This window comes from Megascapheus bottae, chromosome X, assembly GCF_031878675.1.
Source record: "Megascapheus bottae isolate mThoBot1 chromosome X, mThoBot2.hap1, whole genome shotgun sequence".
Taxonomy (NCBI): domain Eukaryota; kingdom Metazoa; phylum Chordata; class Mammalia; order Rodentia; family Geomyidae; genus Megascapheus; species Megascapheus bottae.
The window spans coordinates 28,074,556-28,097,022 of record NC_143547.1 but is presented as its reverse complement, the minus strand read 5'-3'; the positions used below and the strand labels follow the sequence as shown (position 1 = coordinate 28,097,022).

Here is a 22,467-nt window from a genome sequence, read left to right as displayed (position 1 = left end):
GACTTGTGGTTTATACAATGTCTGTCCTAATCACCAACTAATCAAATCTGCTGCTATAGCCCAAAGAAGCAAAATATAATAGGTGAAAGAATGAGTATGGGCATGCTCCAATAAAACCTCATTTCCCACCTGGGAAACTATTGGAAATGCAGACTTTAAGAGCACATCATTTTTGTGCCAGTCCTGGGGGCATAGAAGTAGGCTCAGTGATGTGCATGCGTAAGCATGTGCACACAGAAACATATGCGCATACACCCACATACACCCAATAGCTGGCCTCTTGTGACTTGAACTCAGGGCCTGGGTACTGTCCTTGAGGTGTTTTTTTTCCTCAAGGCTAGTGCTCTACCACTTGAGCCACAGCTTCATTTCTGGCTTTTGGGTGGGTAATTAGAGATAATAGTTTCATAGGCTTTCCTGCTTGGACTGGCTTCAAATTGCAATCCTCAAATCTCAGCCTCTTAAGTAGCTATGATTACAATTGTGAGCCACTGGTATCTAGCAGTCATCACACTTTTTGAATCATTCCTTTGAGGATAGTACTTGGAAAATTATGTTTAAAGGGTGAACCAATGTAACCAATTGTGCAATACTCACAAGACAATATGTCGGAAATGAACTTGAACTTGACAACTTGGGGTGGGGAGAGAGATTAGGGGGGAGGGAATGTGAGAGAAAAACGTGGGAGGGGGTAACAATGTTGGAGAAGAAATGTACTCACTACCTAACTTATGAAACTGTAACCCCTCTGTACGTCACCCTGACAATAAAATTAGATTTAAAGAAAATAAGCACCCTAGATGAACTAGTCAGGTTTGGAAGTCTCAGAATGGAAATCAGTGGGTCCTCTCGCTAAGCAATCCAGTGGCTTCATTAAAAAACTGTGACTAGATTAACTGAAAGGAAAAATTTGGAAATCAGTTTCAAGCTGTAATAAAAGTAAATTTTCAAAAGGTAAGTCTACTCTTAGCATGATGGTTTGCAACCGGGAGAAATTTTGCCCGGTAGAAAATGCCTGGCAATATGTGAAAACTACCATTGGAGCAACTGGTCAGAAATGCTGCCCAACACTTTCAAATGCGCCCATAACATCAAATTCTCTGGCTTAAAATGTCAGTAGTGCCAAGATTGATGAATTCTGACTTAGAATGACTGGTGGCTGTCTTCGGACAAGGACTAAATCCTGCTAGGGGATCTCTACCTAAGTGCCTACTTATTAATCCACATAAGCCCATCTGGTAGGATATGCCTCATTACTCATAATCCTCGTTATTCATGAAGCTGAGATCTATCTGAGGATTGCAGTTCAAAGCCAGCCTGGTCAGGAAAGTCTTTAAGACTCTTATCTCCAATTAGCCCAAAATAATTCCCAAAGTGCAACTGTGGACAAGTGGTAAGAGTGCCAGCCTTGAGCAGGAAAAGCTCAGGGACAGCATCCAGGCCCTGAGTTCAAACCCTAGAAATGACATAAATTTAAAAAGAGCCAAAACTTAATAAAATACATAATAATGACAGGTGACTCTAAGTAACTAGAATACAGAACATGTAAATAACTAATACCCAATTTCTATATGGTTCTATATGACTTCTTGAATGATGTGAAATATTTGTATTTCTACCCAGTAACAAATGATATACAGATGATATAGAGAAATAGAAGTAAACCAGTCATTTAGAAGGTACCTTTGTTCAGAAGAGGAAGGAAATCAGAAGCTTTCTCTTGAAAAACCCTTTGAGCATCCTCAGGTTTCATGGACACTTCCTTTGTTTGAACTAGGGAAAATCCTTTACCAACCATCTGTTGAAAATAAAATTTCATTGAGATATTTAAATGAGCAACAAAATTAACATCTTCCTATTTGAGCACTTTTCTGTACAAAATTCAAAATAGCACCTTGAGTTTTATTTAGTTATGATTCTAATTCAGGACACTATAACACATTCTCACATACACAAGGTTCTTCCAGCTGGGTACTTCTGGTTAAGAATTAGTTCTATAAGCCAAGAATGTGGCCTAATGGTAGAGTGTTTACCTAGCATGCACGAAGCCATGGGTTCAATTCCTTGGTACCACAAACACAGAAAAAGCCAGAAGTTGTGCTCTGGATCAAGTGGTAGGTGTTAGTCTTGAGAAAGTTCAAGGACAGTGTTCAGGCCCTGCCAGATAACAGTCAAAAGTATAGGTATGGTTCCAATGGTATAGAGCCAGCCTTCAACATAAAAGCTCAGGGATAAGCCAAGGTTCTGAGTTCAAGCCCCAGGACACTCCACAGATTGAGCCAAATAGACCTTGGCATGGCGGTACATGCTAGGCAGTACATGGTGGACATGCTAGGATTCTAGCTCTCATGAGTCTAAGATAGGAGGATCACATGTTCCAGGCTACTTGGGTTATATAGGAAGACTTTGTCTCAGAAAGATCAAATAAATGTGATTTTTTTTGCCAGTTGTGGAGCTTAAACTCAGGGCCTGTGCACTGTCCTTGGACTTTCTCAAGGCTGGAGCTCTACCACTTGAGCCACAGCACCACTTCCAGCTTTTTCTATGCATGTGGTACCGAGGAATTGAACCTAGGCCTTTGTGCATGCTAGGCAAGCACTCTATCACTAGGCCTATAAATGTGAATTATTACTCAATTCAGAACATTCCTCAATTTTGTTTCCATGAAACTACCTGATAGAAGCTGGAAAGCGCTGAGTCTATGTGCTTTATAGTACATTTCCTCTCCACCAGGCTTCCCTGGCTATTTCTTCATCATAGAGACAGCCCGAGGGCCCCATGTTCAAGGTCAAGGCAGCCAGATACCCTGGGTATGAATCTGCACTATGCTGTTTACAAGGCTAGTAACCCTTTGTGAGTTAATTACCCTCTCTGTGCTTTATTTTTATCTGTAAATGGCACATCATTTATGAGGTTGTTTAAAACACTGAGTGACTCCATTTAAATTCTATTAACTGTGATTGACATATAGTAGACACTATTATGTGTTCACTGTTACTATTATCACTGTGGGGTGTTTACTTTCACATATCACACATCAAAGATCAAATGAAGACTGTCTGATGATTCATAAAAAGAGACTGTCTTCATGCTTTTCTCCATTAAACATGTTAAATATTTTTATGTCCATTCTAAATTATCCACCAAAAGAGTTTAACTGGAATAGTTAATTTCTTGAAATATTTTTGAAAATATGTATATTTTTAAAAGAAAAAAACCCTCCCTATTTATCTCCCAGTTATTGAGTTAATATCTCACTATATATAGCTCAAGAGCTAAAAATTCATTTTGCCAGATTTTTTTCATGGCAAGCTATTATGAGACTGGCATAATTCCAAAAGAAAATACCAAAGTCTTTGACTTTTGTTGTTTTGAAAACTGTACCTCAGATAGTCTTTGTAGATTTCAGGAGTGGAGATTTTTGACTGTAGATTCACAGCTGTAAAGAAGCAGGCATTTTCGTTTTTCCCTCAAATCTTCCCCTTTAATATGTCCTAACTGTGTATGTGTGTGTATTGATATATGTGCATGTGTGTGTGGTTATATATGTATGTGTGCCAGTCCTAGTGCCTGAACTCGGTGCCTGGGCAGTGTCTCTGAGCTATTTTGCTCAAGTCTAATATTCTATCACTTGAGCTAACGGGCCACTTCTGGCCTTTTGCTGTTTAAATGGAGATAAGAGTCCCATGGACTCTTCAGCTGGGGCTGGTTACAAACCACAATTCTCAGATCTCATCCACCTTGGTACCTAGGATTACAGGTATGAGCCATTGGTACCTGGCCCTGGCCCAACTTTTTTTGTGTGTGTGGGTCACGGAGCTTGAACTCAGCCTGGGCATTGTCCCAGAGCATTTCATCCCAATGCTACCACCCTACCTTTGAGCCAAGCCCTACTTCCCATTTTCTAGAGGTTAATCAGAGATAAGAGTCTCAGGTCCTTTTGTGCCCGGGCTGGCTTTGAACCTTGATCCTCAGATCTCAGCCTCCTGAATAGCTAGGATTATAGGAGTGAGCCATCATGCCTGGCCCAAAAAGTCCCTTCAAGCTAGGTAAGATGGCTTATACATATCATCCAAGCTACCTGAGAGGCAGAGATCAGGAAGTCTGAATTTCAAAGCCATCCCAAGCAAGAAGTTAGCAGAACTCTCATTTCAACCAATAGCTGGGCATGGTGGTGTGCACTTGTCATCCTAGCTATGTAGGACACAGAAATAGGAGGATCTTAGTCCAAGCTGGCCTCACAGGGAAAAATGATCTTACAATGCAAGTAAAATGGGTTGTGGAGTGTGGTTTAAGTGGCATAGCACCTGTTTAACAAGTGTTCAACTCCTAGTACTGCATAAACAGATAAACTGATAAAACTAACAAAATAAAGGATTAAATCCCATCAAAAAGACACTTGATACATTTTCCATTTACTTCTTCTGGGAACTTGATTTTAATCTTCAAGAAGATTTTTCCTGAAGAAATACTGGTTAATAGAGATCCAATATGTCCTGCTGCAGCTTGTGATCAAAACACCCCCCAACAAAGAAATTGATGCTGGTGGAGCCAGCAAGAATTATTTTTCAAGCAGAAGCTGCTACTAAGAGAACTCTTCTCTACTCATGAGCTCTCTAAGAGCTGTTACTCATAGCCCTGTAACTTTTACCATCTTGATTCACCCTCATTCCTTGGTTGTAACCTCTGACCCACAGCAACATGAAAATAGAAAATAAATTGCACAGTGGAGACAAGGCTCACAGTCATAACTTCTTTAAAAGCTGCATCTGGCATTCTTTCCATCCTTTAAGCAGTTAAAATGCCAAAGACATTTGTGTGGTAAATTATTATAAAAAGCTATGCTTTTTTTTTTTGCCAGTCCTGGGCTTGAGCTCAGGGCCTGAGCACTGTCCTTGGACTTTCTCAAGGCTAGAGCTCTACTACTTGAGCCTCAGCACCACTTCCGGCCTTTTTGTATGTATGTGGTACCGAGGAATCGAACCTGGGTCTTCGTGCATGCTAGGCAAGCACTTTAACCACTAGGCCAAACTCCCGGCCGAAAGCTATGCTTTACTATATAGTTCTGTTGTTGTGAGTTCCTCTGAAAGTCCTTCCTTATAGACAATGAAAAGTCTTAAGAAGGCAAAGAATTTTGTCTATGTGTCTCCATTTCTAGCAACATTGTTTTTTCTATTATTTCCAAGATGCAATTGATTACAAGCTATCTGTAAGATAAACAAAGGTGGGCACTGGCAGTTCAGGCCTGTAATCTTATCTACTCAGTAGGCTATGGTCTGATGATCCTGGTTTGAAACCAGCTGGGGCAGACAAATCTATTAGACCTTTATCTCTAGTTATCCAGCAAAAAGCTGGAAGTGGAGCTGAGACTCAAGTAGTAGAATGCCAGCGTTGAGCAGAAAAAGCTAAGGGACAGCAACTAGGCTCTGATTTCAAGCCTCAGGACCAGGGCATGTACATACATGCATGGGCACGCACGTGCATGCGAGCGCAGACACACACGCACACAGACACACAGACACTGTGTGAGAAACAAATAGGAATCATCTCGTAATCACTAAGATATATTAAGAGTAACTTGCATATAATCACTAGTTAATAAATGCCTACTGAGTGGAATTCTATTTTTTAAAGGATTCTTTGGGAAAATATTTTAAAGCCTGAGCATCCTGCTTCCAGATAAGTCTTGTGGGTTGAGGAGACAGAGGGTTACCAATATTTCTAACAGGCAATTTACAAAGAATAAATGCTCTCTAGAATACCATGTTTCTATACAGTTTCATGTCTGTTTCCCTCCTCTTTCTCCTTACCTCATCAATTAATTTCCTGGCATTTGCAATAGTATAATCCCCAGCAAATAACACCACCAAACATGATTCATCACTGTTCTTCTGTCTCTGACCCCGGGAGATTGGAACGATGCTTCTACTGGCTTCTGTGGAAATTCGAACAGCTTTGAACTCTTCCGTTGTAGGGACAGGAACAAAGTCCTGGACCATGGCATTTTCTGGAAGAAGGCTCCAGTTAAGCTCTCCTGCCACAGGGGTAAAGTCATGAACGTTACTCCATGTGTTATTGAAGATACTCAGCCCTGCATCTTTAAACTGGAATGCTAATTCAGGGTAGTACCACTGAAAGCAGCCAAACTTGATGTTTGTGGAAGACTCGATGATAGGTTGAGTAGCACAGCACAAAAAGACTTCCAGCTTTCTACAATCACGCACACGGAATTGTTGGCAGGCTAACAGGCACCTGCAATCTCTACAATTCCGGAAAAACACACTGGTTTTCACCGGCCCCAGAAAAATGACACAGTTTGTACAGTCATCAATGGTAACTGTAGCACTGTGATCAAAAATATAGATATTACAGTTCTCACAGTCTTGAATGAGAAATTGTTGTCCTGCCACCTTTCCAGGTAAACGACCCACTGTTTCATCCTTTAGCCCACTGAACATGTAGTCTTTCAGGTCAACCTGCAAGGACAAAACACAGATCTTGAGTATTATTAACAATAATCAGCAAACATAGGTGCTGGAAACAGTTCTCGGGGCTAAAATAGAAGTTCCTAATCTCGTTGAGTTTGTAACATAAGAAAATAACCCAGGACACTTTGTTTTTCTCCCAATAAACAGGAGGAAGGAACAGAAAAGGGAGCTATTCAGGATTCAAGGACATATCCAACAACTTTGTCTAAATTATGTTTTAAATGCCCAACTAGAATCATAATTTTTCCCCTGGCTGTTGGTAGCTCATGCCACCAGCTAATCAGGAGGCTGACATTTGATCATTTAAAGCCATTCTAATATGGAAAGTCATCTCTAAATAGCTGTACTGGAAATATGGCTTGAGCATCCAGTTCCTCTGGCAATTACAGCTCATGATAATAAAAAAAATGAGGATGTGAAAATACCTACCCACTTCACAGGAGACCTCACCCTGGACAAGTAACATCTTCGCAACAGTCACAGCCTTGGACAACTCTGGCATAGTGATAATCTGTTTTGGGTGTGGCTCTAGGAAATGCAGCCCCACCAGACTGGCTCTGGTCGCATTAAATATTGGTAAGTCTGAGATATATCTTCTACATCTCCTTCTATCTCTTCTTGTGCTTACTACAAGGGAGTTTCCAACAGTGGCTATAAATTCTTTACTGTACCAGGCTATAATTTTTTGCTTGCTTCCACTAAGCACTTGTGTAGTACAACATGAAGGATCCTCTCCGGAATCCTTACAGGATCACAATGTGTTACATTACCTGGGCTGCGCCTCGCCTAAATTACTAATAGCTCTAACTTTTGACTAGAACAGGAATTAAAATTAGGACATGTGTTTGGGGTCTTCCTTACTCCCCATATGCAAATCTCCATTAGATATACAAAACTGAACTATTACCTCCTCCAGCCAAATTAATAAACTTAATAAACCTCATACTATTGCTGCTGTACTCCCTCATCTAGTACCGTGACTATAAAAATGTCCCCGAACAAAGACATGTGTCACTTCTCCCTCTCCCATGAGAGAATTGGCCATGTCAACCCCACTGGCAATAAATTCCCTTTGCTCTATGTGCCTATGTCTGTGTGGTCTTCTGGGCTGGTTACTTTCTTTGTTGTTTTTATTATTGTATAGAGGGGTTACAGTTATATTCCCCAGATAGTAGGTGCATTACTTCTCACAATTCATACCCCTTCTCATGTTTTTGTCCCCATTTCCCTCTCCCCATGGGCTAGTTGCTTTCATTTAAAGTTTCCTCTCTCTCTCTCTTCCTCCCTCTCTCTGTCCCTCCCTCCCTCCCTCCCTGCTCTCTCTCTCTCTCTCTCTCTCTCTCTCTCTCTCTCTCTCTCTCTCTCTCTCTCTCTCTCTCTCTCTCTCTCACCTAAGACCTATTTTTAAAAAATAATTATTCTAGGCCGAGCACTGGTGACTCATGCCTGTAATCTTAGCTACTCAAGAGTCTAAGATCTGAGGACCAGGGTTCAAAGTCAGCACAGGCACAGTCCATGAGACTCATCTCAGCCTAACCATATATATCAGTCCTAATCTAAGAATGTATTATTGCAAGGGAGGTATAGTTCAGTGGTACAGTGTTTGCATAGCATGTGCAAAAATGTACTGTTCCAGGACCAGGAGTTTGGCCTAGTGGTAGAGTGCTTGCCTAGCATGCATGAGGACCCGGGTTTGATCCCTCGGTACCATATACATTTTAAAAGCCAAAAGTGGTGCTGAGGCTGAGGTGGTAGAGTTCTAGCGTTGAGAAAGCCCAAGGACAGTGCTCAGACCCTGAGCTCAAGCCCAGGACTGGCAAAAAATGTGCTGTTCCAGTCTTCTAATGCTTTTGCTTTCTCTAATATTACATATTCCTTTTTTTTGAGGGCTTGAACTCAGGACCTTATTGTTGCTCGGTAGGCACTCTACCATTTGATCCATATACTCAGCCCTTTTGTTTTAGTTTTTGTGTGTGTGTGTATGATAGGGCCTCATATTTTTGCTTGAGCTCATCCTGAATCTTCATCCTCCTACCTATGCTTCCTAATGCTGGGATTACATCCATATACAACCACACCTAGTTGCTGATAAATCACCTTTAATTCTCCTTTAGAGTCAAGCATGGTGGCTCACTCCAGTAATCCCAGCTGTGTGTGTGGTCTGAGGCGCCTACATGCAAAAGTATGAAATGCTATCTGACTAGAAACAAAAGCAATAAAAGAAAGCCCTGGGGGTGTGGCTCAAATGGCTCAGTTCTTGCCGCCTGAAGCAAGGGCCCTGAGGTCAATTACTAGTAAAGCAAAATAAATTCTAACCTGGCCTGTAAGCATTTGTGAATATATGTGTGTGTGTGTGTGTGTGTGTGTGTGTGTGTGTATTTTTAAAAAGTATCACAAAGCAAAAACAATGCATATGTATACTTTGTGCCATGCTCCACAGGTTTGATAAGACACTACTTTCACTTATGTGATTGGATATTGGGAGTGCCATGAACAAAAATGACAAATACAGGAGGCAAAACAGTCCTATGTAGGAAGAGCTACTTAAGAATTTCCATGTAGGGCCGGGAGTTTGGCCTAGTGGTAGAGTGCATGCCTAGCGTGCACGAAGACCCGGGTTCGATTCCTCGATACCACATACATAGCAAAAAGCCGGAAGTGGTGCTGAGGCTCAAGTGGTAGAGTGCTAGCCTTGAGAAAGTCCAAGGACAGTGCTCAATCCCTGAGCCCAAGCCCAGGACTGGCAAAAAAAATTCCATGTATAGGACTTTATGATTCCTAGACATAGAACACAAAGGAACAGTTTTCTCATTTGATCTCCACTGAGACAGTGAACCAGCACAACTGCTAGCTCCATTGTTTTGGATCAAGTCTAAGTGAACCAAATAAGAAAAGGACCAAGAAGAGACTGATTGGAATCTACTGTAAGTGTGTGGGGAACTGTAGCAACAAAACCTTGTTCTATATAACTCTATCATGTAGCCTAAATATAAAATGCTAAAAAAGAGGAAAAACACTAGAAAAGGAGGAAACTGTGACCAATCAGTGTGATAATGTGGAGGAGGATAAAACATAAAAGAAAGCCCTAGGATTTCTTTTTTTTTTTTGCCAGTCCTGGGCTTGAGCTCAGGGCCTGAGCACTGTCCTTGGACTTTCTCAAGGCTAGAGCTCTACCACTTGAGCCTCAGCACCACTTCCAGCTTTTTCTATATATGTGGTACCAAGGAATCGAACCCGGGTCTTTGTGCATGCTAGGCAAGCACTTTAACCACTAGGCCAAACTCCTGGCCCCATGCCCTAGGATTTCTGATTTTCCTTCTCCCTCAAATCTGGAGACAGTGTGTCGTTCACATTTTCTGTGATTCAGAACTATGGTCCAGGACAGTGAAGAAATATGTGCTGGTGGTGAGCTAAGTAGGTAAACACCAAGCAGGGGAACTGTTTATCCTCCATGAACTCTCCATGCACAGGCCCTGAATTAGATCTTGAGTTCTAAAAAAAAAAATGGAGGCAATGGAAGACTATAAGGAAAGGAAATGTATTCATTACCTGACTCATGTAATTGCAATCTATCTGTACATAATCTTTATAACAACGGTAAATTCTAAAAATAATTCATGACTACTAACATTCAAAAAACAAAATAAAACAAAATCTAAAATAAAAAAAGTAAATGTTTTTTTTTAAGTACTAGGATTTAAATACTGGGCTTCACACTTGTGCCCTACAGCCAGTCTTTTTTTTAAAATGGTTTTGAGCCGGGCACGGTAGCTCATGCCTGTAATTCTAGCTACTCAGGAGGCTGAGATCTGAGGATTGTGGTTCAAAGCCAGACCAGACACTAAAGTAGGTGAGACACTTATCTCCAATTAAATACCAGAAAACCAGGAGTGGTGTTGGGAGCCAGAGTGGAATCAAACTGTACCTTGATTTGCATCAGAGAATGGCTTTATTGTCTTATTGTTTTCTGGCCTTATTCTGTTTAAATGACCTGAGATTTACCATATGAATGTAACACCTGGAGGTTCCCTGGTTTCAAGAAGGGATAGAAGCCTGGAGTTGACAATAAATGAGGCGGCAGTTTTTACCTGGGCGGCAGACCTCCTGGACCCGGTGTGTTTGTCTCTCTTCTATTTTTTCCAGTCCCTGCCCCCTATTTCAGGAACCCCAATTTGCTGCTGGTACGCCCCGGCAGAGTGGCACTGTGGCTCATGGGGTAGGGTGTCAGCTTTGAGCTGAAGAGCTCAGGGCCAACACCCAGGCCCAGAGTGCAAGCCCCACAACAGACAACAAAAATCTTGAAGGCAGGTGGTGGTGGTTAACACCTGCAATCCTGACTACTAAGGAGGCTGAGAGGCTCAGATCTGAGAATCACACTCCAAGTCAGCCAGGGCAGGAAAGTCTGTGAGACTCTTATCTCCAATAAACTACTCAGATAAAGCCAGAAGTGGCACTGCAGCTCAAGTGGTAGAGCACTAGCTTTGAGCATAAAGAGGCTTAGGAACACAGCTTAGGCTCTGCGTTCAAGCCCCAGGTTGGGCAAAACCAAAACAAAACAAAACAAAAAAATACTAAAGCTGGGTGCTGGTGGCTCTTGCTTGTAAACCTAGCTACTAAAAAGGATCTGAGGAACCTGGTTCAAAGCCAGTCCAGGAAGGAAAATCTTTGAGAAAGTCTTATCTCCAATTAACCACCAAAAAGCTGGAAGTAGAGTTTTGGCTCAAGTGATAAGAGTGCCACCCTTGAGCAAAAAATGTCAGCACCAGGACTGGCACCAAAAAAAAAAAAACCTTCATCATCCATCTGAAAATATCAAATGTAATGCTGAATAACTCACAGGCTAAGGAAGAAATCACAAAAGCTAAAAATACCTTCAATTAAATGTTAAGATATCACATAAGAGATTCAGGGTTTACAAATAAAATGTAATACAAAAGATCAGAAAATCACAAAAATGTTCCAATAAAAAAAATCCAGCAAAAGGTTAAAAAGCAAGAAAACACAACGATATAATGAGGGAAAAGATGAATACAATTACAAATAGAGATTTTTTTAAAAAAAGATGGACAGTAACAAGTCAGTCACTAGTGGTTTACACATCTAATCTTAGAAACACGAGAAGTAGAGCTTGGAAGGATTGTAGTTCAAGGCAAAAAGAAATCTATCCCCATCTCAGCAATAAACAGCTGGGTGTGCACCTATGATTCAAGCTATGCAAGAAGTGTAACTAAGAAGATCATGGTTCATGGTCTATTCCAGCCTGGGCAAAATGTGAGACCCTATTTGAAAAATAATAAGGCAAAAAGAACTAGAATGGCTCAAGTGGTAAAGCACTTGACTAGTAAACTCAAAGCCTTAAGTCAAAACCATATGAACATACACACACGCACGCGTGCGTGTGTGTGTGTGCGTGCGTGCACATGCACACACACACACACACACACACACACAGAAAATATAGAATGTGGGAAACAGCTAGGCTCTTATGCCTCTAATCTAAACTACTCAGGAGGATCACTGAATCCAGTCTGTGCAGGAAAATTTGTGACACTTAGCTCCAGTCAACCACCAAATAGATGAAAGGGGAACTGTGGCCCAAGTGGTAGAGTACCATGCCTGAGTAAAAACAGTAAGGGACAGACAGGTTCCTGGCCCTGAGGTCAAGCTCCAAAACTGGCACCAAAAACAAAACCAAACCAGAGTATGAATACTATATACTGATATTTTTGAAAATATTTTGTTCATGAACAAATTCCTTAAAAATAACTTACCACACACCAGGAGTTTGGCCTAGTGGTAGAGTGCTTGCCTAGCATGCACAAAGACCCAGGTTCGATTCCTCGGTACCACATACATAGAAAAGGCTGGAGGTGGTGCTGTGGCTCAATTGGTAGAGCTCTAACCTTGAGAAAGCCCAAGGACAGTGCTCAGGCCCTGAGTTTAAACCCCACAACTGGCAAAAATAAATAAATTACTAAAATAACTTACTTCATATAGCTCCAGAAAAAATTAAAAGCTTAAATGAAAAGTTAATGAAAATTGAATATTTCTTGCTTTTCCAGTCCTGGGGCTTGAACTCAGGGCCTGATCACTGTCCTTGGGGTTTCTCAAGGATAGAGCTCTGCCACTTGAGCCACAGCACTACTTCCAGCTTTTTCTATGTATGTGGTACCGAGGAATTGAACCCGAGTCTTCGTGCATGCTAGACAAGCACACTACCACTAGGCCACGCTTCTGGCCCACAAATTCCATATTTTTTATCTGAAACTTTGGGGATACTGGGTGTTTTAAATTTCAGCATTTTTCAGGTTTAAGAATAATTGTATCATCTCACACTGGTGGCTCACACCTGTTGTCCTAGCTAATCAGGAGGCTGAGATCTGAGGATCAAGATTTGAAGCCTGCAAAGGCAGAAAAGTATAAAGACTCTAATATCTAATTAATCAGCAAAAGGCCAGAAATGAAGCTGTGGCCCAAGTAATAGAGCACTAGCCATAAGAAAATATGCTCAGTGACAGTGCTCTAGCCTTTACTTAGTTCAAGCCTTAGGACAGCCACCAAAGAAGAGGAAAAAGACACAAAAAAGGAAACAATTCTAACCCATGCTACTATCCTCCCTAAGAGAGAAAAGAAGAAGAATTTCTGCCTAGTTTGATGCATGGTCGTACATGGGGGAAAAACAAATTAAATTAATCCTTTTTGAAAGAAAATACCACACCAATTTGGACATATCCGAGATTGAGTGAAAATGGTTCAGGATTGAAAAATCTCTCAATGTAATTATCACTGTGTGATAGTTACTTAACCTACCTAGCCCTTATGAAAATATCATTGTTCAATCAATATGGAAAACTTGCTGAGACATACATGCTCTCTGATTCCTTTTTCCAGAAGGCCTCTCTTAGCTCTATTCTAATTGTCCAATATTTTCGGATTCCATCAACCAAAAACCACGTCCCTTTTCAGAATTACCTGTGGTATATTAAGTATGGTCACTCCGTAACAGCACTGTAAATGTTTGGCTGGAATCCTGTACCCAGTCTGTTGGAAACCAAAACATTTCTCCCAACATAATCTCTTTGCCTTATTTTTCACCAAAACACCTAGCTTTCTTAAAACTTACCCAGGTATGATTCAGTTTAGTCTGTCTATCCTCTCCACAAAGGAATCTACAACAGTGCCTGCCATCCCAGAGCACAATAAACGTGCCTGTAATCCAATCCTGGTTACCTATGGCAGATGGCTACAATTGTTTCGTGAATAATAACTAAGTTTGATAATCATTCATTCCATTAGGGAGAACTTGAGGCTTCTCTTTAGCCCCTTCTCCACCCAATCCCCAAAGAAATGGGACTCTGATAATGATCAAGAACAACATGCAAGCTGGACAGCATGTGCTCATATTCCCAGCTTCGTGTGAGTCTGAGATTGCATGCATCACTGTTTGAGGTGGGCCTAGGCAGAAAAGGTCATGAAATCTTTTCTGAAGTAAGAGCTGGACATGGTGGTATGTAGCCCTTTAGCTACACAGGAAGTCTATATGTGGATCATGCCCAGACAACCCTATCCCACAAATAATAAGGAAAAATCAGGGTTGGAGTAGTGACTCAGAAGTAAGAACATCTACCTAGCTTCCCAGGGACACAAATAAAATAACAAAATAGCACTGTGAGTAAAACCAAGTGGCAGAGCACTTGCCTGCCACACCCAAGGCTCTAGATTTGATAGCACTAAAACCAAAATTGTCTTCTTAGAGATATATGGATGCTGGCACTATTCAAGTTGGCCAACTTCTGAGTAGGAAAATAAAACAAATGAATATAAAGTCTGGCAGATGAATTCCTTTTCATCTGTGTTCTCAGTCATTTTGTTTGTTAATGGTACTGGAGTTTGAACACAGGACCCCTGAGGGGCTAGGCAGGTTCCACCATTTCAGCCTTGCCAAGCCCTCCATTTTTTCCCATATATTTTTTATTGTAATTAATAGAAGGGTTACATTATATTTACCAGATAGAAGGTGCATTACTTCACAAACATTGATACCCTTTTTCATGTCATGGTCCCCATTTCCCTCCCCTCCTCCCCCGCTCATCTTGATTACCCCCCTTCCCTATCCGATTTCAAATAACCAATTAAGCATATATACAATATATCCGATAACAAGATGAAATATTGTAACAATATGAGATAACCAAGGGACAGCAAAAGAGATGAGAGATAACATAGTACATTAAGGAAAACAATCACTCATTATATCCAAACCCTCCATTTTATATCATCTTCTTTCCCACTAATGAACTAGAAGGAGGCTAAGGCTCTCTCTTCCACTTGGAAAAGTCAGCTGAGGGGGATGGGAACGTAGTGACAGAATAGGCCATTAGGATCTTCATCTACTCCAGAACTTCAAGTTGGAAAAAGGAACAGGAAAGAGTGGTTTCAAGTCAGTTCTGCTTTAGACCTTAAAGAGGATAAAAAACATCTTCTGGTCATTTTCTGCTTGTCTTCCTGGCACCAATCCATGCCCCATAGTATGGGTGGTAAGATCAAAACTACTGTGAACAGGAGTAGGAGAGAGAAGCCTTGGCATTGACCTGTATCTACAAATGCCTTGTTCTGTGGTCTATCTCACTGTATCAAAAATTCTTTAAACTTTTTTTGTGCAATTCCTGGGGCTTGATTTCAGGAGCTGGGCATTGTCCTAGATTATTTTTGCTCAATGCTAATGTTCTACCACTTTGGCCACAACTTTGGTTTTTTGATGGTTAATTGACCATTAGAGTCTCATGGACTTTCCTTCCCTGGCTGGTTTTGAACTTTGATTCTCAGATCTCAGCCTCCTGAGTAAGTAGGATTACTTACAGGTATAGGCCACTGGTGCCTGGCTTCTTAAAACTTTGAAGCAAAATTATATGTCTATGTTCCTGGTGTTTGATTTGGGATTCAAGATTCTGGCTAAATTATCTTTGCCTAAAGCACATATAAATTTGAACATTTGTATGCATATTTATCTAAGAAGTGGGTAAAGAAATAATGTTTGAATAAAAATTAATCATTTATATTCTTAGCAGGGAATCACAATAGCCAAATCGCTAAGTGCATACGACTATATGTAATGAAGCATAGCAAAATGAATTGGAAACAAAAGATTCTAATTATGTCCTGTTTGCAGGACATAATTTCTATTTTTTGCTGTTTTAGTTTTCTGTACCCTTTGTCTTATATATAAATTTATCTGATCTGTGGAAGGGAAAGGGGATCACAGAAACAGCAAGACAAAAGCTGAACTAATGCAACAGTGATACTCAACACACTATAGACACTATGTTGGAAATGAACTGAACTTTACAACTTAGTGGGGAGAGGAGTAGGAAGTGGTAAGCAGGAGAAAATGAGAGAGGAGGTAACAGTGTTCAAAAAGAAATGTACTCATTTACTTTACTTATAGAAATGTAACCCCCTACTCATCACCTTTACAATAAATTTAAACAAAATTCTCAAAAAGTCATTTAATAGTTGTTACATATAAGAATTTAGCAAATATCAACATAGCAATTGATATAAACTATATTGTAAGATATATAATATTTAACTGATAAATTTCAACTATAGAAATTACTGGAAGTTAAGGCTTTTTGTTTCAAATACTAAAATAAAATTTATTACTTTTTCAATTATCCTCAAATAGTGGTACAAAGGAGTTTCAATGTAATACATCATTCAAGTCTACAATGTATCTTGACACATCTCACCCTAAAATCTATTGTGACCTTACTGAGCTGAGTTGTGTTATGGGTTAGTATTCTTACAAAATGCATAAAAGACGTGAGATTGTCTCTCTCTCTTCTTCTCCTTCCCCTAGAGCAACAGAACACTCATATAGAGGAAAGGTCATCAGAAGACACAGCTCACACCAGGAAGTCTGGTTCATTCGATTTGGTGGCATCCTGATCTTGGGATTTCCAGACTCTAGAACTCTGAGAACTCACCTTCTGCTATTTAAATTATCTGGTTCATGGTATTTCATTATGGCAGCCTATGTTAGCTCTGACTGTAGAAGTCTTCTCTTTGTCTTCACCACGACTTTCCTCTGTATATGTGTGTTCGAACTCTGGTGAGCCTTCTTACACAGACACTAGTCCTATCAGATCAATGCCCTATCCTATGACCTCATTTAATCTTAACTACTTCCTTGAAAGGCTTATCTCCAAATCCAACCACAGAAGAGATAAGACTTTCAACATATGAATTTGACGTCCATTACCTAATAGCTGCCAATGCTGAAGTTTCATGTAATGCACTATTCTCCCTGTTTTCTCTAGACATTCCAGTGTTCTTAGATCATAGGGAAAAATGACATACACAGTAAAAGATTCTACAGTTAACAGTTTTGTAATATAAAGTTATTTGGATTTTCAACCTAGCCTTCAAAGGAGAAAATCAGGATTTATGTTGCTCTAATTTCTCAACAATTCCTAAGAGTTCTTCAAAACAAAAAATAAGAAGCAATCTAAAACTTAGATCCATGACAATTCTGCAAAAGTTTATCATGATTAAAATTACAAGAAGGGAAAGTCATGATGGCTTCTTTTACACAAGAGCCATTAATGAAGTAAACTTAGTTTAGGCTGCATTTGGCTGGTTTTTTGTTTGTTTGTTTGATTGATTGATTTTTTTTGTGGTACAGAGGTACTACAAGGCCTTGTTTTTGCTAGAGCAATTCTCTAGCATTTGGGCCATGCGTTCAGCCTTCAGCCATGCCTTCAAGCAGCTTTTTTCCCAGTTACATTGGAGGTGGACTTTTCCATCTTTTCTGCTCAAGCTGACCTCAAACGGATCTTCTCCAGATCTCAGGCTTTTGAGTGAGTAGGATAACACAGGGGGACTTATTACAATTCTTATAAGGTGACGGATATATTTCAAAATTTAAAAAAATGTAGGGACTGGAATTCATCTGGCATTAACTTAATGTCCTACAGCTACTAAACTATGTTATGTTCCTAACAGAAGAAAAAAAAATAATCCCATATTCTATGGCTGAGCAGCAGTGCAAATTTATTTTATTAAAATTTATCTCCACAGTATGACTTCTATGAAAACAAGATAAAATCATGAAATTTATTCTTTGTAATAAAAGAAAGAAGCTGCTATTGCAGCTTCTGCCAAACTTCTTGGGGCCACTTAAACTTGGACTCTAGCCATAAGGCTGTAAGGAGGCCCAGTTACATGGACAGCCTGTAGCTCTCAGCTCCAGATGAGCTCTAAGCTGCAAGCTAGCATCCACTTGCCAGCTAGCTCTGTGTTTAAGCCATCTTGAAGATAGGGTCTTGTGTCTCCAGGTAAGCTACCTCCATGCCATATTGAGCTCTCACTCTTACTTAGCCTTACACAAAATATAGAGTTCTGAACACAATAAATACTTGCCATTGTTTCACAGGTTTTTTTATTAACTGACATTAGTTATACAGGGAGAATTTCATCATTACATTTCCACATATGCCATTGTTTTACACTATTAAGCTCTGGAGTGGTTTAGTATTCAACAATAAATAGATAACTTGACTATCTTGTATACCTAAAAAAATTAATGTAACATCTTGCCTCCTTCTCAGTGCAGATACTTTTTTTTTCCTAACAGGTTACTGTCTTAACCTTTGGACATTCTAACACAGAGATCAGTTCCTCACAAAGTTACCCCTTCTGTTGATGAACAACTCTGGGATTTCTTTGTGCCAGGGCTTGAACTCAGGGCCTTGTGTTCTCGCTTGGCTTTTTCAATCACAGCTGGAGTTCTACTGCTTGAGCCACGCCTCCAGTCCGGCATTTTGCTTGTTAATTGGAGATGGAATCACACAGACTTTTCTGTCCGGGCTGGCTTCAAACTGTGATCCTTCAAATATCAGCCTCCTGAATAGCTAGGATTATGGATGTGAGCCACTACACCCAGCTAATTCTGGGAAATAAAACCTGGTTAAAGCTCTGTCCTTGAAGATGAACATGGCCGTCTAAACTCTCCGCTTCAGGACAGGCCTTTACCTTATTCAACAGTGAAGAATTCTTTAGCACAGCCTCACTTGGTAGGCAAGGAACCTGAAATGCACAAATTTGTGGCTTTACCCAAAGTTAAACAATAGACAATTATATGTCCAGTACAAGATTTTTGTTAACTATTGTTTATAAAGTATAAGGTAAAAATTCAAGTATGAGACATAGATACAATTACATAGAAAATACAATTGTATCCTTCATACTCATATCACAACCTTCATAAATTAAGCCATCATTTAGAAAATCCTCATTTCTATTATTGAGGAAGAGGATTGGGATGAAGAACTTCACTTTAACTTAAATGTTTATGTGTGTGTGTGCATTTGTGAGTGGGTGCGTGTGTGTGGTGTGTGTGTGTGTATTGGTACCGGGACTCCAGGAATTGAACTCAGAGCCTCGTACTCTTGCCTGGCTTTTTGTTCCTTATTAGTGCTCTACCAATTGCGCCAATCCAGCATTTTGCTGGTTAAGTGGAAAAACTCTAACAGACTTTTTCTGCCCAGCTGGATTTGAACCTTGGACTTCAGGTTTCAACCTCCTAAGTAACTAAATATAGGTATGAGCACTGGTACGTGGTGAATATTTCTTACTTTAACTTTAAAACTCCAGTAAGCTCTTAGAGGGCTGGAACACGTTCTACAATTTTAGATTTTCCTTGGTGTTTGAATACACACATGTTAAATAAATTCTTAACAAATAAATGTGGAATATAAATACCAAGGATTAGAATATTTTCTCAAATGATTCAGTACAATAACCTTTTTTATTACTGTTGTTTGAACTCAAGTATTCTACCACTTGAGCCACACACCTACAGCCCTCCAAATGGTTTCAACACTAATCCAACATCTAAATGTACTTCTCATCATGTCAGTATAGTAATTGTAGAGTAAAGCTCTTTTCTTTTTGGAAGTTAGGAGCAACAAAAAATGAACTGCTTCCACTGTTGACAACAGTATATCAGTTGCCATGACAACACATGTCCCCAAACATTCTTTCTAATTGAGGCTTTTTCTCCTTCCTTCAGTCCCCTAAGGCTGACCCAATTACTCAACTGAAAAGCCAAAACCCAAGGGATTTCCCTTAATAAAGTTACTCTGGTAAAACCACATCAGGAATATTTAAACACTACTTTTCCAAGTTGCAAGGAATTTCATTTTGTTTTTACATCTAAAGTTTTATGGTTAAATGGTAACTGTCTGGTCTAGCTTTAAAACTGTATATGTTGGGCTATAAACGTAGCTCAGTGGTAAAGTACTTGCCTAGCACAGAGCACTGAGTTTGATCCTGAATACCACACACACACACACAAGACTATAACTTTTATTATACATACACTTAGAAAGGTGAGCTTTTTTTTTTATCTATTCAGTAACATCTCCTATGTCTCTACAACTTCAGTTCCTAGTGGTGTTCTCAAAAATGTTCCATATTTATAATAGAGAGTTTACTGTACACTCATATGGGGGAGAAAAAACTTGGTAGAGTACTCTATTTCTTTCAATGTTTCCTGTTAGAGGGAAAAAGAAATCACAGAACACATCCATTAATCTAAAAGACAGATTAATATGAAAGACTTCAAACTATACGGCCATCTATTGTAAAAAAAAATGAATCAGAGGCTTTAAAAATCACTTTAGCTTTAGCCTGCGATTTTTAAAACTAAAACTAAAACTAAAATGAAAACAGAACTTTCTCTGTGGCAGACAATGCATGTTTAAAGAGCATTGTCAGAAATCCTGAGGCTGAGTAAATAAAATTTTTCAAAACTCACCTGCTCAATAACTTTGACAGGTACAATCTCATACAACACAGTCATTTTCTTTCCTACTTTAAAAAGTTAAGCTACCAAGCTTGGCTAAGGGAGATTAAGTATCTCACATGACCTAAGAAGGGTCTGAGAATCAGAGATAGCTAGGCCTGAGAATTCTGCAGAAACGATCCAATTTATTAAATCCACACTTGGAGAAAGTCGTTTACACAAATAAATGTGCTGGGGCTTGGAATTCAGGTAGAGAGGTCTACAGGATTCAGTATTAGTAACAAACTTACTACAAAATTTTTTGGTTCAATATACACTGCATTAAGCAAGAGTTCAGTGTTCCTCTGCACTCGCTAGAAAATAAATCTCTCATTTTGTTTGGGAAAGAAAAATAGCTAAGTCTGTTTTTTAAAAAAAAGTAAACTGCAATTTTTACAAAGCTCAACTGAAGAACTATGTAGAAAGCGGAACCATTATGAAATGTATGACTAAGTATGTTTTGTGCAAGACTATGGGCTGTTTTTTAAAAAGGCTGTTTTTTTTCCCGAATAAAAGTAAAAATAAGGGCGTTTTCATTCATTCAAAGCAATAATAAAACATTGCCTTGTTTATGCTGGCTAATTAGACCGTACAGTCTTAACACAAATTTTAAGACTTGATTCTTTCATTATTCCTTTCGTGAAACTGGAGGAAGAGGGAGAGCAAAAGTGTACATTGAACAATCCACTTAGTAGCTGAGAAAATTCAGCATTGGAATCGACCACGAGGCAGCAAAGAGATTTGCCGAGGAGAGCAGACAAAAGAGAAAGAGTCACAGAAGAGAAGTGGCAGAAAAGATGTGAATCGGTCCCAATGGGTAATTCGACTACTGGACCAAACCCCGCTGGGCGCAGCCTGTGTGAAAAGAAGGTGATTTGAGATCCAGCTCATTCTCTCGGCTCCCTCCCTCCCTTCCTCTCGCCCGATCCATGGACAGGAAGTCAGCTCAAGTCTTGGTGCAGAGCTCAGGGAAAGCCTCCAGGATTCATGTACCTGGACAAGGTCCTGTTCACTACTGAAAAGTCCCCTAAAACGCCCCCCAAAGTCGTGCACCCCAACTTGAGCTACTCGCGTTGGAGAGAGAGAGAAAAGCCGTGTTACGTGGGCTACCTCGGCGATCGCCAGTCCGTAAGGTCCCGCACCTGGCAGCTAGAGAAGGCTGAGATTTTGGATGGGAGTTTACCTTCTCACGGTGGTCCCAGCTGTACTGCCTGGGCCGCTCATCCTCGCTCTCAGCTTGTGATTCCTTCTCAGCCTTCCGCCTCTTGGAAAAAAAGCAGCCCATGGTCCTGTCTAGCGGGTGTTGCTGATCGACACACTCTGTTAGACACTTTGAGGAGTGTGTAGTGAACCCCGGGTGCCTCAAACCCGCGGTTCTCCCGTCAGCCCAGCAAAGCTTCCCAGCCGCCCGCAGTCTGGGTTTGCCCGCCAGGCCTAACACCCCTCCTTTTCTCATCGGTCGCCCTGACAACCAATGATCGCTTAACAGCCACATAGCCAATCAAAAGCCAGAGAGCTGCTCTGCGTAATCCACTAACAGAGGCCTACGTAGTCTTACACCAATCACACCTACATCTATGTCAGCTCTTAGAGGCGGGGCTGCTGGGCAGGAACGAGAGCTGGGCTAGCCCCGCCCCAGTTCTGTTCTGTCCCTTTGCTAGCCCCGCCTCTCCTGGAACTTGGTGAGAAGTTAGACTTATCTGCTTGGCTATTTGCCCCTGGCTCTGTTTCCAAGCTTTAGTCCCGGAAAGAATGTCCAGTTGAATCTTAGACATATTTTGTGATGTCTGTCATGAGGGAACCGGAATGGCTGCAGATACTGTATGGCCTTGAAGTCCGTGTTCTTCCCTCCTTCTCCCTGTTATCACTTCTCTGGTTCGCATTGTATTTCCTGGCTTCAGAGCCCTTCCACAACCTTTCAGCCATAGCGTGTCTCATCTACTTCTATGCTTTCTTAAAGTTTTTACCTATAGATCTGAAGTTGCACAAGTACATAGTCAAATAATTAATTGGCACGGTCTCCATATTAGAAATGTGATTTTAATTCTTATTTTATGAACATACATTGCGCAAGTCCAATTCCAAATCGCATATGTACACGTGTATCCAGATCAACCATACTTTTGTGTCACT

The 22,467-nt window shown here is 40.4% G+C and overlaps 1 protein-coding gene across 2 annotated transcripts in view; it reads right to left on the bottom strand.

Moving 5' to 3' along the window:
- Window positions 1-21,791, bottom strand: part of Rp2 (RP2 activator of ARL3 GTPase) — a 31,464-nt gene extending 9,673 nt beyond the window's left edge. For both annotated transcript variants that reach the window (XM_090325999.1, XM_090325998.1), the window contains exons 1-3: window positions 21,518-21,791; window positions 5,811-6,476; window positions 1,684-1,798 (exon numbers count right to left, since the gene is read on the bottom strand). In XM_090325999.1, coding sequence (XP_090182125.1) covers window positions 1,684-1,798; window positions 5,811-6,476; window positions 21,518-21,790 — 1,054 coding nt within the window. In that variant the 5' untranslated portion in view covers window position 21,791. The remainder of the gene's footprint in view (window positions 1-1,683; window positions 1,799-5,810; window positions 6,477-21,517) is intronic.
- Window positions 21,792-22,467: the final 676 nt, after the last annotated feature.